Here is a 17,210-nt window from a genome sequence, read left to right on the forward strand (position 1 = left end):
TTTTTCACCGTTTCGTCATTTTCTGCCCTTTTTGTGCGTTTTTTGTCCCTTTTGTTAAACGTTTGTCCATCTTCTTTCAAATTTTTGTATCCATTTTTTGTTGAAATTTTCTCCCTCTTTTTTCCCAATTTTGTTTCCCTCTTTTGTGTCAAATTTTTATCCTTTTTTTTTAAATTTTTGTCGGTTGGTTTTTCATTTTTGACAGGTTTTTATTTTCTAATTTTTGGTGCCCATTTTTTCACTTTTTTCGAGATTCGTGTTTTTTTTTCATTTTTTTTGTTTTGTACTCATTGTTTTGTTGAATTTTTGTAAAATTTTTGTCCTCATGTTTTTTATTATAAAATTTTGTCCCTATTTTTTAACAAATTTTTGTCGCTCTTTTTCATCCTGTTTTCGTCCATTTTTTGCATATTTTTTGTCCTTTTTAGCAACTTTTTTTCTTTTGTCCCTTTTGTTAAATTTTTGTCCTTTTTCTTTCAAATATTTGTCCCCATGTTTTTGTTGATATTTCGTCCCTCTTTTTTCCAAGTTTTGTTTCCCTCTTTTGTTGAAGTTTTGTCAAATTTTTGTCCCCGTGTTTATTTTTAGAAAACTTTGTCCCCATTTTTTTACATTTTTCGAGATTTTTGTCCCGTTTGGTAAAGTTTCCCTTTGTTTCAGATTTTTGTACCCATTTTTTTGTTAAAATTTTGTCCCTATTTTTTAACAAATTTTTGTCGTTAATTTTCATTGCTTTTTCGTTTTTGGCAGTTTTTTCCTTTTTTCACCCATTTTTTCATCCTTGTCAACTTTTGATCGTTTTTTTTTCTTGTTGACTTTTTGCCATGTGTCAGATTTGTGTTCCCCTTTTTTTGTTAGAACTTTTGTCTTTTTTTTTATTTTTGCCCCCATTTTTTTTATTGATTTTTTACCTCTGCCGTTTTTTTTTGTGAATATTTTTGTCGCCCTTTTCCTCATTGCTTTTTTCCATCATTTTTTGTGAATATTTTAATCTCTATTTTTCATTGTTTTTAATCGTTTTTTTTTCATCTTCTTTTGTGCATATCTTTTCACCTTTTTCATCGTTTTTTGCTCTTATTTGTGAAATTTTCACTTTTTTGTAGAAGTTCTGTCTTTTTTCTTTTGTTAAAGTTTTTGTTTTCAGATTTTTACTCCCATTTTTTATGAACCCCTTGCCCCTGTTTTTGTCAAATTTTTGTCTGTTTTTATTGATTTTGATCTGTCAATTTTTTCCATCACTTTTTATGGCTAATTTTGTCCGCACCCGCCCTCTATTTTCTCACAGGGTATGCCATTTGGCAAAATCAGTCTTACCTTAGCAAGTACTAGCCCCACCTACCCACCCTCTATTTTCTTTTAAAGTATGTCGTTTGCCAAAATCAGTCTTATCTGAACAAGTACTAACCCCGCCCACCCGCCCCTATTTTCTCAGAGTATATGTCATTTGCCAAAATAAGACTTATCTTCGCAAGTACCACCCTCTGAGAAAATAAAGGGCGGGTGGGCGGGGCTACAACTGGATAAGACAAGTATGTATAATATATCTCTCCACAAAATAGTGTATTGCACACTTTAAAAATAATCCCGTCACGATTTTTTTGTGAACCGTCCCATTGATGTAAAAATCCAGAAAATTGAAATAACGTGGCAACGTCGCAATGAAATGTCAAAATTAAAGTGTGGTTATAAAGTTTAGTCACAACTAGAGTTTGTAAAAATATATATAAAAATAAAACACATGTTGAAAAATACGATACTCTGTATTGTGGAAAGTGATTTATTAACACTCTGTATATTGTTACGAACATGGCAAAGAATGTGTTGTTAAAATGACATTGTAACTTCGAATTAGAACGAATATCAAGCCAGCTTTGGTAAATCTGTCAGTCCATCAAGTGACCTGAATTGTTGGTTGCCTACCTATTGAATTCACGAAATTGCAGAACCAACTTGATGTACAATATTTAATCAATCGGTTTGTGTATGTATACAGTATGTAACTAAAAATTCCTAAATTAAATAACTTCTAAGGAACTAATATGAACACAGTTTCTGCTTTCTTTATGTTTCCGTTTTCCGTCCTTTCACGTTTTTATTTTTTTCCGTAACAACACTCCAGTACGTTTGTATATTAACCTGAAACATTTTTAACCATTACTTTTTTTTTTTCTTGACGAGACGTTAGCCGAGTTAAAAAACACGTCAAAACGTACTCACATTTGTATAAATGATCTTCCATGACTATTAGTCGGGTTTCTTTTGCTGCAAGTATACGAAGAAAATATTACAACGGTAACAACCCATACGATAATCGCAGTAACTACCTGACAAATAAATTAAGTCAAACTATATATACAAACATAAATCCGAAATTTAAAAAAATGTTTCTCACCATCACATGCTTAATCATGGCTCGACCAGTCCAAACTTGGCCGTTTTTCGAACTCTCTTTTAAGTATTCAGTTTAAAAATTGTATATACATAGTGTGTACATTTAATGACAGAGCTAGAACGACAAGGTTACATTAACAATTTGTATTTTAATTCGAAAAAGATAGCGAAGAATATCTATGATAATCAGGGTTTTATGTAAAATTAGTGTTTAGAAACCCATTTGTGCGAATATTTAACTTTTAAAACAATCGCGAATCTAGAAGCGCGATGACGTCACGTCGAAGATTATCAATACATTAAAAAACAACAGTTTTTTTTACATTTTTATTTCAAGTGCAGTGCAAAGGTCAGTGCTTATTATTTCTAACGAAATTAATCCGGTTCAGGGGGTTGGTGGGTGGTCCACAGCGCTCCTGCAACGTCACATTTAAAAATTCAAAAAACATTTATAATTATTGTAAAAATTACATTCCTCCTCGTCCTCCTCGCCTTGAGCTGTGGCAACCGCGACCAGACTGGCGACCCAGAGGGCGACGACAGCGACAATCTTTACAAAATAATAATAATAATAATAATAAAAAAAAATTAAAAATATATATATAATAAACTCACTTTTACGTAGCGGAACATTTTGAGTGGAAATGTCAAAGAAGACTATGCTGAAAGGGACTTCTTCGCGCCTTTTATACCCGGCGGAATGAATTCGTGACGATAATAAATGTATTTGTTTTTTGTTTGTTGCACAAAGTGCAATTTTAATGGAATTTTTATCGAAAAAATATTTAAAATAGCGTAAAAAGTGCAAAAGTGTATAATTTGTGTCTGTCTGCGTCCCAGTTGACGTTAAATAAGTAGTTAATTGTCGTTTTATCACTATGCGTTCTACTTGATAATATCCAATGTCGAAAAATATGAAAATGTAATGCGATCGATTTTTTGTTGGGGAACGTAAATTACAAGGACGATGAACGTTGAAGGTTTGTGATAAAATTTTTAGCGACGAGGAGGAAAAGTGCACTTCCTAAGCTATTTTTTCAATTTTGCAGTTTTTGGATTTCCAACTCCGATTTTCGTATTTCGTTGATTTTCAATATTTCGATTTTAAAATACATATTTCGTTTTTTCCATTCTGCACTTTTCCGATTTTTAAGTTCCCCAATTTTTATCTTTCGATTTTTCATTTTTGATTCGACAATTTAGCAGATTTTCTGTGTTTTTGTCTGGAAAGATTGAAAAATCTGAAAATTAATAATCGGAAAACTGAAAAAACAAAAAATTGCAAAAAAGAAAAAAGAAAAAATTGTAAGAATTGAAAATTGAATTTTATTATTATTGTTATGAAAGCTAGAAAAAGCAAATCGAAAATTGAAGAAACGAAAAATTGGGAACCAGAAAATTGAAACATCCGAAAACTTAAAAATTTTACATTGAAACAAAAAAATTAAATCTGAACATTGAAAAACCGAAAAATCGAAAAAATAAAGAAATTAAAAAACCGAAACAAAAAATGAAGACGTGAAAAATTCAAAAAAAAAAATCAAAAGTCGTAAAATTGAAACACTGGAAACTTTAAACTTGAAAAGTCGAAAAATTGCAAATCGAAAATCTGAAGAAACAAAAAAATTGCATATCGATTTTTAAACTTTCTGGTTTTCAATTTTTCGATTTCTGGATTCATCGGGACTTGGATTTCTCGATTTTTTAGTTCTTCGATTCTTCAATTTTTCATTTTTTTTTTTTTTTTTTAATTTTGGATATCTCAATTTTTCGATATTTCGATTTCTGGATCTTTCGATTTTTCGACCTCGCGGCTTTGGATTTTTCGGTTTTTTTAAATTTCATTTCTCTTTTTTCAATTGTTTCGATTTTTAGAGTAGTCATTTTCTCGATTTTTCAATTTCAACTTGGGGATTTTTCGGTTTTTAAAAAATGAAGAAAATAAAAAACCAAAACGAAAAAACACGAATTGAAAAATTCAAAATTTGGAAAATTGAAAAATTCACATTTGAAAAGACGAAAAACTGCAAATCGAAATTCTGAAAAAAAATGAAAAATTAAAATTGGAAAAACAAGTATAAAATCACAACATTGAAAGATTCAAAACTTAACTAAAATTGGAAAACTGGAAAACAAAAAATTGCAAAAACGGAAAATGGCAAAATTGCAAATCGAAGAACTGAAGAAACGAAAAACTGAAAAGAAGAAAAAATGAAAAATTATGAGAATTAAAAATTGAAAAAGGTTTAAATTTTCTTAAAATTATAATACTTATTACATATTTAAAATAAAAGCTAGAAAAATTGCAACTTGAAAACCGGAAAATTGGGAATCAGAATATTGAAAAATCAAAAATAAAAAAAAATATTATATTAAATCTGAACATTGAAAAACCAACAATATGAAAAAATAAAGAAAATAAAAACCGAAACGAAAAGTGAAGACACGAAAAATTGCAAAAAATAATTCAAAAGTTGTTAAATCGAAAAACTGGAAAATTTAAACTTGAAAATTCGAAAAATTGCAAATGGAAAAATTGTAAAAATCAAGAAAATAGAAAACCGAAACGAAAAATTACGAATTGAAAATTTTAAGAAACAAAAATGGAAGAAACAAGATAAATGAAAAGTTGCAATATCGAAAAATTAAAAAATTGTAAAATTCAAAAAACTGGAAAATTTAAAGGGATTTTTAAATTTTTCTATTTTTAAATTCAAGATTTTTCAGTTTTTTGATGTTTCGATTTCTGGATCTTTCGATTTTTCGGTTTTTCAATTTTTCGATTTTTAAAATCATTGATTTTTTAAATTTCATATTTCTTTTTTCAGTTACATATTTCGATTTTTTGATTTTATCAAGATTTTGTTTCGATTTTTTTTAGATTGGTCATTTTCTTGATTTTTCAATTTCTTTTTTTTTTAATTTTTCGGCTTTTCGATTTTCCAAGCTTTCGATGTGTCGATTTTTCAATTTCCCGATGTTTCAGTTTTTCGATTCTTGGATTTTTGATTTTCCCAGTTTTCTTTTCGATGTTTAAAATTTAGATTTTTTAATTTTTCAATTTTTGAAAAACTGGGAAATTTAAAATGTAGAGTTCCATTTAAACTTGAAAATTTGAAAAATTGAAATTGAAAAACCAAAAAAAAATCCCAACATTGCAAAATTGTAAAATTGAAGAAAATAAAAAACTAAAACGAAAAAACACGAATTGGAAATTTGGAGAAATACAAAATTGAAGCAACAAGAAAAGTGAGAAAACTTGCAAAATCGCAATTCGAAAATCTAAAGAAACAAAAAAAAATAAATAAAAATTACAATTGAAAAGAATTGGAATTGAGACTAAAGTTAAAAAATCGTCACATTGAAAAATTGTAAAAATAGAGAAAATAAAAACCGAAATGAAAAATTCAAAAGTTAAAAATTGAAAAACTGGAAAATTGCAACTGAAAAAATTGAAAACTTGCAAAATCGAAAGTCTGCAGAAACAAAAAAAATTAAAATTACAAATGAAAAAAAATTGGAATTGAAATAACAAAAATTATAAATACGTAATCAAGTAAATAAAAAACCGAAGAGAAAAAATACAAATCGGTAATTTCAAGAAATGAAAAATTGAAGAAACAAAAAAAATGAAGAAATTGAAATGGAAAATAGAAAAAAAATACGAAAATAAAAACCTAAAAGAAAAATTGAAGACATTAAAAATGACAAAATCCTAATATTAAACAAAAAAAAATTCAAAATTAAAATTGAAAAAATAAAAAATTATAAAATCGGAACATTGAAAAATGAAGAAAAAAAAACCGAAACGAAAAATTGAAAAATTAAAATGTTGGAAAATTTAAACTTGAAAAGTCTGAAGTAACAAAAAAATGAAAAATTATAAATGAAAAAAATTTAAATTGTTAAAATGAAGAAAATAAAAACCGAAACGAACATTAGGAAAATTTAAAGAAATACAAAATTGAAGAAACAAAAAAAATGAAAAGTTGCACAATTGCAAATTGAATAATTGAAGAAATGAAAAATGAAAAATTCAAAAGTTGTGAAAATTGTGAAACTGGAAAATTTAAACTTGCAACGTCGAAAAATTGCAAATCGAAAATCCGAAGAAACAAAAAAAATTGTAAATGAAGAAATTGAAAAAAAAAACAAAAAATATAATAAAGTAGAATATTCAAAAATTGTAAAAATGAAAAAAAGAAAAAACCGAAACGAAAAATTGAAGACATTAAATATTGTAAAATTGAAAAAAAAAGAAAAATTGAAATTGAAGTTTTTAAAAATTTATATAATCAAAACATTGAAAAGTTGTAAAAATGAAGTAAATAAAAAACCGAAGAAAAAATTACGAATCGGAAATTTGAAGAAACAAAAAAATGAAAAGTTGCAAAATTGAAATTGAAATAACAAAAGTAAGAAAATGGGAACATTGAAAAATCGAAAGATTGTAAAAATGAAGAAAATAAAAACCGAAACCAAAAATTACGAATCGAAAATTTGAAGAATTACAAAATTGAAGAAACAAGAAAAATGAAAAATTGCAAAGTCGCAAATCGAAAAATTGAAAAAATAAATAATATAAAAAAACTGGAAAATTTCAACTTGAAAAGACGAAAAATTGAAATTGAATAAACAAAAAAATATAAAATCGCAACATTGAAAAAGTGTAAAAACAAAGAAAATAAAAACGAAACGAAAACTTGTAAAAATGAAGTAAATAAAAAACCGAAACGAAAAATTACGAATCGGAAATTTGAAGAAATTAAAAGTTGAAGAAACAAAAAATTATGAAATCTCAACATTGAAAAATCGAAAAATTGTAAAAATGAAGAAAACAAAAAACAGAAACGAAAAATTACGGATCAAAATTTGAAGAAATGAAAAATTGAAGGAAAAAGAAAAATGAAATGTTGCAAAATTACAAATTGAAAAATTAAAGAAACAAAAAATTAACAAACGAAATATTTTTTATTGAAATAAAAAATAAAAACCGAAGAGAAAAAATACGAATCGGTAATTTGAAGAAACAAAAAATGAAAATTTGCAAAATCGCAAATCGAAAGTCTGAAGAAACAAAAAAAATGAAAAATTGTAAATGAAGAAATTGAAAAAGGAAAAAAATATATATAAAATGAAGATATTAAAACTGAGAAAATTAAAAATTATAAAATCGCAACATTGAAAAATTAAAATGTTGGAAAATTTAAACTTGAAAAGTCGGTAAATGAAGTAACATAAAAAAATGAAAAATTGAAATTGTAGAAATTAAAAAAATAAAAACCGAAACGAACATTGGGAATCGAAAATTTGAAGAAATACAAAATTGAAGAAACGCAAAATTAAAAAATTCAAAAGTTGTTAAAATTGTGAAACTGAAAAATTTAAACTTGCAAAGTCGAAAAATTGCAAATCGAAAATCTGAAGAAACAAAAAAAAATTGTAAATGAAGAAATTGAAAAAAAAACAAAAAATATATAAACTAGAATATTCAAAATTTGTAGAAATGAGGAAAAGAAAAAACCGAAACGAAAAATTGAAATTGAAGTAATTAAAAATTTATAAAATCAGGACATTGAAAAATTGTAAAAATGAAGTAAATAAAAAACCGAACACAAAAATTACGAATCGGAAAATTGAAGAAACAAAAAAATGAAACGTTGCAAAATCGAAAATCTGAAGAAACAAAAAAATTTTAAAATTACATATGAAAAAAATAGAAACTGAAATAACAAAAATTATAAAATGGCAACATTGAAAGATCGAAAAATTGTAAAAATGAAGAAAATAAAAACTGAAACCAAAAATTACGAATCGGAAATTTGAGCAAATGAATAATTGAAGAAACAAAAAAAAATTAAAATTACAAATGAAAAAAATAGAAATTGAAATAACAAAATTTATGAAATGGCGACATTGAAATTTCGAAAAATTGTAAAAATGAAGAAAATAAAAACCGAAAGGAAAAATTACGAATCGAAAATTGGAAGAAATACAAAATTGAAGAAACGAGAAAAATGAAAAGTTGCAAAATCGCAAATCGATACATTAAAGAAACGAAAAATTGAAAAAAAAAAAATATAAAAAACCAAAAAAAGTTAGAAAAGTGAAAAACTGGAAAATTTAGACTTGAAAAGACAAAAAATTGATGACATGAAAAATTACAAATGAAAAATTTGAAATTAAACAAAAAATTATGAAATCTCAACATTGAAAATTCGAAAAATTGTAAAAATTAAGAAAACAAAAAACAGAAACGAAAAATTACGAATCGAAAATTTGAAGAAATGAAAAATTGAAGGAACAAGAAAAATGAAAAGTTGCAAAATCACAAATTGAAAATTTAAAGAAACAAATAAAAAATTAACAAACGAAATATTTTTAATTGAAATAAAAAATTATAAAATCGTAACATTGAAAAAATTGTGAAAACAAGCAAAATTAAAAACAAACCTAAAATGGCCAAATCGTAAAATTGATGAAAAGCAGAATGAAAAATAGCAAATAAAAAAATTGAAATCGAAAAACAAAAAATTATAAAGTCGCAAGATTGAAAAATTATAAAAATCAAGTAAAAAAAAACCGAAGAGAAAAAATACGAATCGGTAATTTGAAGAAATGAAAAATTGAAGAAACAAAAAAATGAAAAATTGTTAAGTGAAGAAATTGAAAAAAGAAAAAAATTAATAAAATAAAGACATTAAAACTGACAAAATCCCAAAATTGAAAAAATTGAAAATTATAAAATCGTAACATTGAAAAATGAATAAAATAAAAAACCGAAACGAAAAATTGAAAAATTAAAATGTTGGAAAATTTAAACTTGAAAAGTCGGAAAATCTGAAGTAACAGTAAAAAAAATGAAAAATTACAAACGAAAAAAATTGAAATTGTTAAAATGAAGAAAATAAAAATCGAAACGAACATTGGGAATCGAAAATTTGAAGAAATACAAAATTGAAGAAACAAGAAAAATGAAAAGTCGCAAAATCGCAAATCGATAAATTGAAAAAACGAAAAATTGAAAAAATAAAGAATATAAAAACCAAAAAAATTGGAAAATTGAAAAACTGGAAAATTTAAACTTGAAAAGATGAAAAATTGAAATTGAATAAACAAAAAAAATATAAAATTGCACCTTTGAAAAAATGTAAAAACAAAGAAAGTAAATACCGAAACGAAAAATTGCGAATCGAAAATTTGAAAAAATGAGAAATTGAATCAAGAAAAATGGAAACTTGCAAATCGCAAATCGAAAAATTTTAAAAATTAATATTGAAAAAATTAAGAACACAAAAAACAGAAACGAAAAATTGCAAATCCAAAAATTGCAAATGAAAAATATTGTAGTTGAAAAAACAAACAATTATGAAATCACGACATTGAAAAATCAAAAAAATGTAAAAATGAAGTAAATAAAAAACTGAAACGAAAAATTGAAGAAATGAAAAATTCAAAAGTTGGAAAATTGAAAAACGGAAAAGTTTAAACCAGAAAATTCGAAAAATTGCAAATCGAAAATCAGAAAAAAAAGCAAAAAAAAAAAAATAAAAATTAAAGAATCAAAAACCGCCTTGTTTACTACTACCTTATCAAGGTAATCAGGAAACAAAAAACGCAAAAAATGTTATAATTTTTCAAAAAAATTCAGTCGAAATACCCTTCGACCAATTTTACTGTTACCGTAAACGAGTACTTTTTGCGATAAAATCGAAGGTTTTTGCGTATTTACATTGGAAATGATTGCGTCGAATCGCTATACGGAATTAGTATTAGGTGTTAACAGTTTACATTAACTAATCTAAATTTTGCATATTTTTTAACATTGGTAATTTATTTTCAAAAAATTTGGCCATGCTAAATATAATTTTTTTTTTCCAGAACTGGCCGAAGCCGCCGAATTCGACGTCTACATCAAGTACGCCAAAGACGTGACGGCCCCCACCTGCCGGGAGACCCTCAACAACCTCCTCTCCAAACCGGAGGTGGAGAGCGCCCTCATCACAGCCGGCCAAGGCATGCGCTTAGCCCTCAAGTATTACCTGCCGGCCCTTCTCATGGGCCCCATTCGGCACTGCTTTTCGTACCTCGAGTACATCACGCTGCTGAGGGGGCTGTCGGTGGCGGAGGAGGATCGGGAGACTTTGACACAAGTGGAGGGGCTGCTGAAGCCGCTGCAGATTGCACTAGGTCAGTGAAAAAAAAAAAAAAGATAAAAAGATCGTTGCGGAATTGCAAAAAGATTTATGGATTGAGAGTGGAGCCTTGAGGTGCCTATTTTTTAATTTGTTTGTAAATATGTTAGGACGTTGCGTACCGACCCCCGCTTTGTTGCGAAGTTGCTCGACTCCCTTTCTCCAGGTCAGGGCTCGGCGGCAAGCCGCTTTGGACAAACTCCACGAGATCGAGAAGAATGTGGAAAATTGGGACCCGAAGGATTTGGGGCAGTGTTGTAACGAGTTCGTTCGAGAAGATGTATTATTGAAGGTAAATATGTAACGAAAATTATTAGAAGAATATTAGAAAAACAAAAACTTTTTTTTATATTTTTATTGAAAGTGCTCTAACAATTTTTAGTGTTTCCTATGGTGACACAGTCCTGAAAAAGGGAAGTTTTTTAAACTTTTCGATTTTTTTGACGAAATTTATGTAAAAACTTACAATAGATGTCCTCAGGGGGCAGTTCTGTGGCCATTATGATGAGACCAGTGGCCCAAAGGGCGGCGAGAACGACGGCCTGTGCACAAAAAAGTTTCAAAAATTTGCCAAAATTATAGACCGAATATAACTCACTTTTAACTGTTGAAGCATGTTGTAGAAAAATATTCAAAAACTGCACCCAAAGAGAATTCTTGGCCCCTTTTATACCACTCAGGACTGGGTCATTTTTTGTTTTATTACAAAAATTGGAATTTCATGAGGTTTTTGTTGCGTAATTCGGGCAGGTAATTGGTTTTTTTTATGCAAAAGATATCCATGTGTATGTAAAAAACAAAAAACTTGAGGAATATGCGGCAATTAAAAAAACGGTGTTTTTTCGACGTTTCGTAACCCTTAGATTACGGAAAAATAGATCTTCTAGTTCTGTATTCCTGTATTTGTGGTTTATGAATCCGTGTTGAGTTTTTTACGTTAGGACCGAGATTTTTGGAGAAAAAAATCAAAATTGTATAATAACATTTTACAATTTGACTTTAAAATTGTAAAGTTGAATGCTTTCAAACCTTGCAAACGTTATCAGATAAGTGTTATTTAAATGTTAAAAAGTCCTGAACTTGTGGTTTATGAATCCGTGTTGAATTTTTATGATTCTTGGAAAAATACAATACAACTTTTTCGAATTTTCGGCTTTTCGATTTCTCGATTTTTCAACTTTCGATTTCACAATTTTTCGATGTTTCCGATTTGGGATTTTTCCGGTTCTTTATTCTTCAATTTTCCTATTTTTTGATTTCACAATTTTCCAATGTTTCAATTATACGATTTTTCAGTTTTTCGATTTCTCAATTTTTCGAAGTTCCAGTGTTGGGATTTTTCGATTTTTCAAATGTTAGATTTCTCGATTTCTTCATTTTCGATTTCACAATTTTCCAATGTTACAGTTTTAGGATTTTCCAATTTTTCGACTTTTCAATTTCTTAATTTTTCAGTTTTTTTCGATTCTTCAATTCTTCGATTTCTCAATTTATTAGAAATTTCGATTTTTCGCGTTTATTGTTCGTTGTTTAATTTGCCGATTTTTCAATTTTTAGGTTGTCGATTTTTCGAATTCTCGAGTTTTCGATTTCTCGATCTTTCTATGTTTCGTTTCAATTTCTCGGTTTTTCGACTTTTATATTTTTCGAATCTTCCGTTTTTAAATTTTTCAATTTTTTGATGTCTCGATATCTCAATTTTTCGATATTAATTTTTTAATTTTTGGATATTGGTTTTTTAAATTTTTAAATTCTAGATTTTTGATTTTTTTTTTTTTTTTTTGTTTTATAATGCTATTTTCAATTTAGCGGGTTTTCGATTTTTCAAGTCTTCGATATAAATATCGAATTTTTCGAATTTCTGAATCTTAGATTTTACACTTTTTTGAATTTTCAATTTTTCGATATTTAAGTTTTAAATTTTTGAATCATCCAATTTTTCGATTTTTTAACGTCTCAATGTTTCAGTTTTTCGATATTTGAATTTTTCAAATTTTAGATTTTTCATTGTTTTGTTTTTTAATACATATTTCCACTTTTCAGTTTTTCGGTTTTTTGAATTTTCATGTCTTCCCTGTTTGAATTTTTCGAATTTTTCGATTTTTCAATTTTGCCGTTTTACAATGTTTCGATTTTTTAATTTTTAACCTGTTGATTTTTCGATTTTGGTCTGTTTCTATTTCTCAGTTTTTCTTCGATATTCAGCTTTTGGATTTCAGAATTTTCGAATTTTTAATTTTTCTATTTTTCAATCTTCCGATTTCTTCGATTTTTCAAGTTCTCCATATTTCGATTTCTCGATCTGTCAGTTTCTAAATTTTTTAAATTCTCGGTTTTTTATTTTTTGGTTTTTTCAATTTTTCGATTTTTTAGCGTCTCGATGTTTCAATTTTTTGATATTTTAATTTTTCAAATTTTAGATTTTTCATTTTTTTGTTTAATATATATTTCCACTCTTCAGTTTTTCGGTTTTTTGATTTTTCATGTCTTCCTTGTTTAAATTTTTCGAATTTTTCGATTTTGCCATTTTACAATTCTTCGATTTTTTAATTTTTAACCTGTTGATTTTTCGACTTTGGCCTGTTTCGGTTTTTCGATTTTTTGATCTCAATTTATGGAATTTTAATTTTTCAACTTTTTAGAATTCAAATTTTTGGACTTCTCGATTTTTTTTAATTTTGCTTCTCGATTATTGAGTTTTTATTTCCTCATTTCTCGATTTCTCGACCTTTCAGTGTTTGGATTTTTCAATTTTTCGACTTTTCGACTTTGGAATTTCTTGATTTTTCAGCTTTTTGATTTCTCAGTTCTTCGATTCTACAATGTTTCGATTTTTGATATCTCTAAATCTCAATTTTTCGAATTAAAAAACTGAAAAGCCGAATTTTCAGTTTTTTATTTTAATTTTTTGGTTTTTCAGGTTTTTGGTTTTTCGACTTGGATTTTTTAACTTTGAGTTTTCTACCTTGATTTTTTTAACCTGATTTTTCTACCCTGATTCTTGTACCTTGATCCTTGTACCCTGATCCTTGTACCTTGATCCTTCGACTTTGGTCCTTCTACCTTCATTTTTCTACATTAATCCTTGTCCCTTGATCCTTCTACCATGATCCTTCTGCCTTGATTCTTCTGTCTTGATCCTTCTGTCTTGAGTCTTCCACCTTGATCCTTCTATCTTGATACTTCTAACTTGATCCCTATACCTTGGTTTTTCTCCTTGATCCTTGTACTTTGATCCTTTTATCGTGATTTTTCTCTCTTGATTTTTCTACCTTGATCGTTCTATCTTAATCCTTCTACCTTGATCGTTCTATCTTAATCCTTCTACCTTGATTCTTCTACTATGATCCTTTTACCTTGCTTCTTCTATGATCTTTCTACCTTGATCCTTCCACCTTGATCATTCTACTTTGATCCTACTACCTTGATCTTTCGACTTTGGTCCTACCTTGATCCACTACCTTGATTTTTCCACTTTGTTCTTACGACCTTGTTTTTTCTACCCTGATTTTTCTTCTTGATCCTTGTACTTTGATATTTCGACCTTGATCCTTTTATCGTGATTTTTCTCTCTTGATTTTTCTACCTTGATCGTTCTATCTTAATCCTTCTACCTTGATTCTTCTACTATGATCCTTTTACCTTGATTCTTCTACTATGATTTTTCTACTATGATTTTTCTACTATGATTTTTCTACCTTGATCCTTCTATCTTGATCCCTCTACCTTGATCCTTGTACCTTGATCCTTGTACCTTGATCTTTCTACCATGATCCTTCTACCATGATCCTTCTGCCTTGATTCTTCTGCCTTGATTCTTCCACCTTGATCCTTTTATCTTGATACTTCTAACTTGATCCTTATACCTTGATTTTTCTCCTTGATCCTTGTACTTTGATATTTCAACTTTGATCTTTTATCGTGATTTTTTTCTCTCTTGATTTTTCTACCGTGATCGTTCTATCTTAATCCTTCTACCTTGATTCTTCTACTATGATCCTTTTACCTTGATTCTTCTACTATGATTTTTCTACCTTGATCTTTCCATCTTGATCCTTCCACCTTGATCCTTCCACCTTGATCATTCTACTTTGATCCTTCTATCCTGAACTTTCGACTTTGATCTTTTTACATTGATCCTTCTAAATTGATCTTTCTACATTGATCCTTCTACCACGATCCTTCCACCTTGATCCCTCTACTTTGATGCCTCCATCTTGATCCTTCCATCTTAATTTTTCTACCTTGATACTTCCACCTTGATTTTTCGATCTTGATCCTTATGCGTTGATTTTTCTACCCTAATTTTTCTCGCTTGATTCTTCTACCTTCATCCTTATACCTTGATACTTCTACCTTGATCCTTCTATTTTGAACATTCTACTTTGATCATTCTACCATGATCATTCTACTTTGATCCTTCTATTATGATCCTTCTGCCTTGATCCTTCGATTTTGGTCCTTCGACTTTGATCCTTCCACCTTGATCATTCTACTTTGATCCTACTACCTTGATCTTTCGACTTTGGTCCTTTTACCTTGATTTTTCGACTTTGGTCCTTGGCCTTTGGTCATTCGACTTTGGTCCTCCGACTTTGATCCTTATACCTTGAATCTTCTACCTAGGTCCTTCTACATGGATCTTTCGACTTTGGTCCCCCGATTTTGGGCCTTCCACTTTGGTCTTTCTACCTTGATCCTTCAACCATGACCCTTCAATTTTTTGCTTCCCGATTATTGATTTTTTATTTCCTCATTTCTCGATTTCTCGACCTTTCAGTGTTTGGATTTTTCAACTTTTCAATTTTTGAATTTCTTGATTTTTCAGCTTTTTTATTTCTCAGTTTTCTGATTTGTCAATTTTTGCAGTTTTTTGATTTTTGATATTTCTGTTCTTCGATTTTACAATTCTTCAATTTTTGGTACCTCTAAATCTCAATTTTTCGACTTTTTAATTTTTCGCTTCTCAATTAATCGATTTTTTTCCGATTTTTCGATTTTTCGACTTTTGAATGTCGTGATTTCTCAGTTTGATTTTACAAAATTTCGATTTCTCGGTTTATTGAGATTTGGACGTTTCGATTTTTTTTATTGCTCAATTTTTCTGTTTTTCGTTTTTTTGATGTCTCGATATTTTAATTTTTTCAATTTATCGATTCTTCAATTTTTTATTTTTTGATTAATCGATTTTTTCGCATTTCTCGATTTCTCAACTTTTCAGTTTTTTAATTCTTCGATTTTTCAGGTTTTTGATTTTTCAATTTTTCGAATTGTCAATTTTTCAAATTTTAGATTTTGCAGTTTTTTTAATTTTTCAATTTTTCAGTTCTCCGACTTTGCAATTTTTCGATTTATCGAGATTTGGATGCTTCCATTTTTTTTTTAGTGTTCACTTTTTCAATTTTTTGATTTTGGTCATTTTTTCGGTTTCAGTTTTCAGATTTTCCAAAATTTTGATTCTTCAATCCTTCGGTTTTTCGATTTTTTCGTCTCGATATCTCAATTTTTCGATTTTTTTTTTCAATTTTTTTACTCTTCAGTGTTTTGCTTCTTGATTAATTGATTTTTTATTTTCCTATTTCTAGATTTCTCGACTTTTGAATATTTGGATTTTTCAGTTTTGTAATTTTTCAATATTTCCATTTCTCAATTTTTCGATTTTTCGATGTTCCAATTTTCGGATTTGCCAATATTTCAAACTGTAGATTTGGCAGTTTTTGATTTTTTTGTTTTTCAGTTCGATTTTACAATTTTTCGATTTCTCGGTTTATCAATATTTCGATGTTTCGATTTTTTTATCGTTCAGTTTTCAAATTTTCTATCTTGGTCATTTTTTCAGTTTCAGATTTTTCATAATTTCGGTTCTCTAATTATTCGTTTTTTTGATTGATGTCTCCATGTCTCAATTTTTCGATTTTTCAGTTCTTTGATTTTACAATTTCTCGGGTCATCGAGATTTCGATGTTTCGATTTTTTCGATTTCGGTAATTTTTTCGGTTTCTCAATTTTTTGATTTCTCGATACGTCAATTTTTGAATTTTTCGATTTCTCAGTTTTTCAATTTTTCTACTTTTCGTCTTTTCTATTTTCCAATTTTACGAATTTTCGATTTTTAATTTTTCGTTTTCCCAATTTTTCGTGATTTCAGTTTTGGAGTTTTTCAATTTCTCGATTTTTTAGTTTTTTGATTCTTCAGTTTCTTTTTTTTTTTCAATTTTTCGATTATTTGATCTCTCGATATTAATTTAAACTTTTCGATTTTTCAGTTTTTTGAATTTTTGATTTTATGATTTTTTAATGCTTCGATTTTTCAATACATTTTCCCGGTTTTTCAACTTTTCAAATTTTACATTTTGAGGTTTTTTTGATTTTTAGGTTTCTCAATTTTTTGATTTCTCGATACGGCAGTTTTTCAATTGTTCGACCTTTCGTCTTTTCTATTTTCCAATTTTACGAATTTTCGATTTTTAATTTTTCGTTTTCCCAATTTTTCGTGATTTCAGTTTTGGAATTTTTCAATTTCTCGATTTTTTAGTTTTTCGATTTTTCAGTTTCTATTTTTTTTTTATATTTAAAATTTTAGATTTTCCGGTTTTTTGACTTTTAGATTTTTCAATTTTTCGA

At 27.8% G+C, this 17,210-nt stretch overlaps 1 protein-coding gene and 2 long non-coding RNA genes across 3 annotated transcripts in view; 1 reads left to right on the forward strand and 2 right to left on the reverse strand.

The window, feature by feature from the left end:
• The window catches only part of LOC135140723 (uncharacterized), a 134,201-nt gene extending 122,759 nt beyond the window's left edge, over positions 1-11,442 (reverse strand). Inside the window, exons 1-2 of the long non-coding RNA XR_010282289.1 lie at positions 11,185-11,442; positions 11,053-11,128 (exon numbers count right to left, since the gene is read on the reverse strand). This is a non-coding gene — a long non-coding RNA (uncharacterized LOC135140723). The remainder of the gene's footprint in view (positions 1-11,052; positions 11,129-11,184) is intronic.
• Positions 1-17,210, forward strand: part of Trna:q:34e (Son of sevenless) — a 62,844-nt gene that overhangs the window by 28,679 nt on the left and 16,955 nt on the right. Inside the window, exons 7-8 of the mRNA XM_064071382.1 lie at positions 10,273-10,581; positions 10,697-10,878. Of these exons, the coding sequence (XP_063927452.1) occupies positions 10,273-10,581; positions 10,697-10,878 (491 nt within the window). The remainder of the gene's footprint in view (positions 1-10,272; positions 10,582-10,696; positions 10,879-17,210) is intronic.
• LOC135140628 (uncharacterized) lies at positions 2,122-3,107 on the reverse strand. Its single transcript, XR_010282270.1, has 4 exons — positions 3,007-3,107; positions 2,863-2,941; positions 2,218-2,807; positions 2,122-2,136 (listed from the first exon to the last, which is right to left on the reverse strand). It is a non-coding gene; the product is annotated as an uncharacterized LOC135140628 (long non-coding RNA).

This window comes from Zophobas morio, unplaced genomic scaffold (genome assembly GCF_036711695.1).
Source record: "Zophobas morio isolate AGI-343-1 ecotype UQ-CSIRO unplaced genomic scaffold, CSIRO_AGI_Zmor_V1 ptg000040l, whole genome shotgun sequence".
Lineage (NCBI taxonomy): Eukaryota > Metazoa > Arthropoda > Insecta > Coleoptera > Tenebrionidae > Zophobas > Zophobas morio.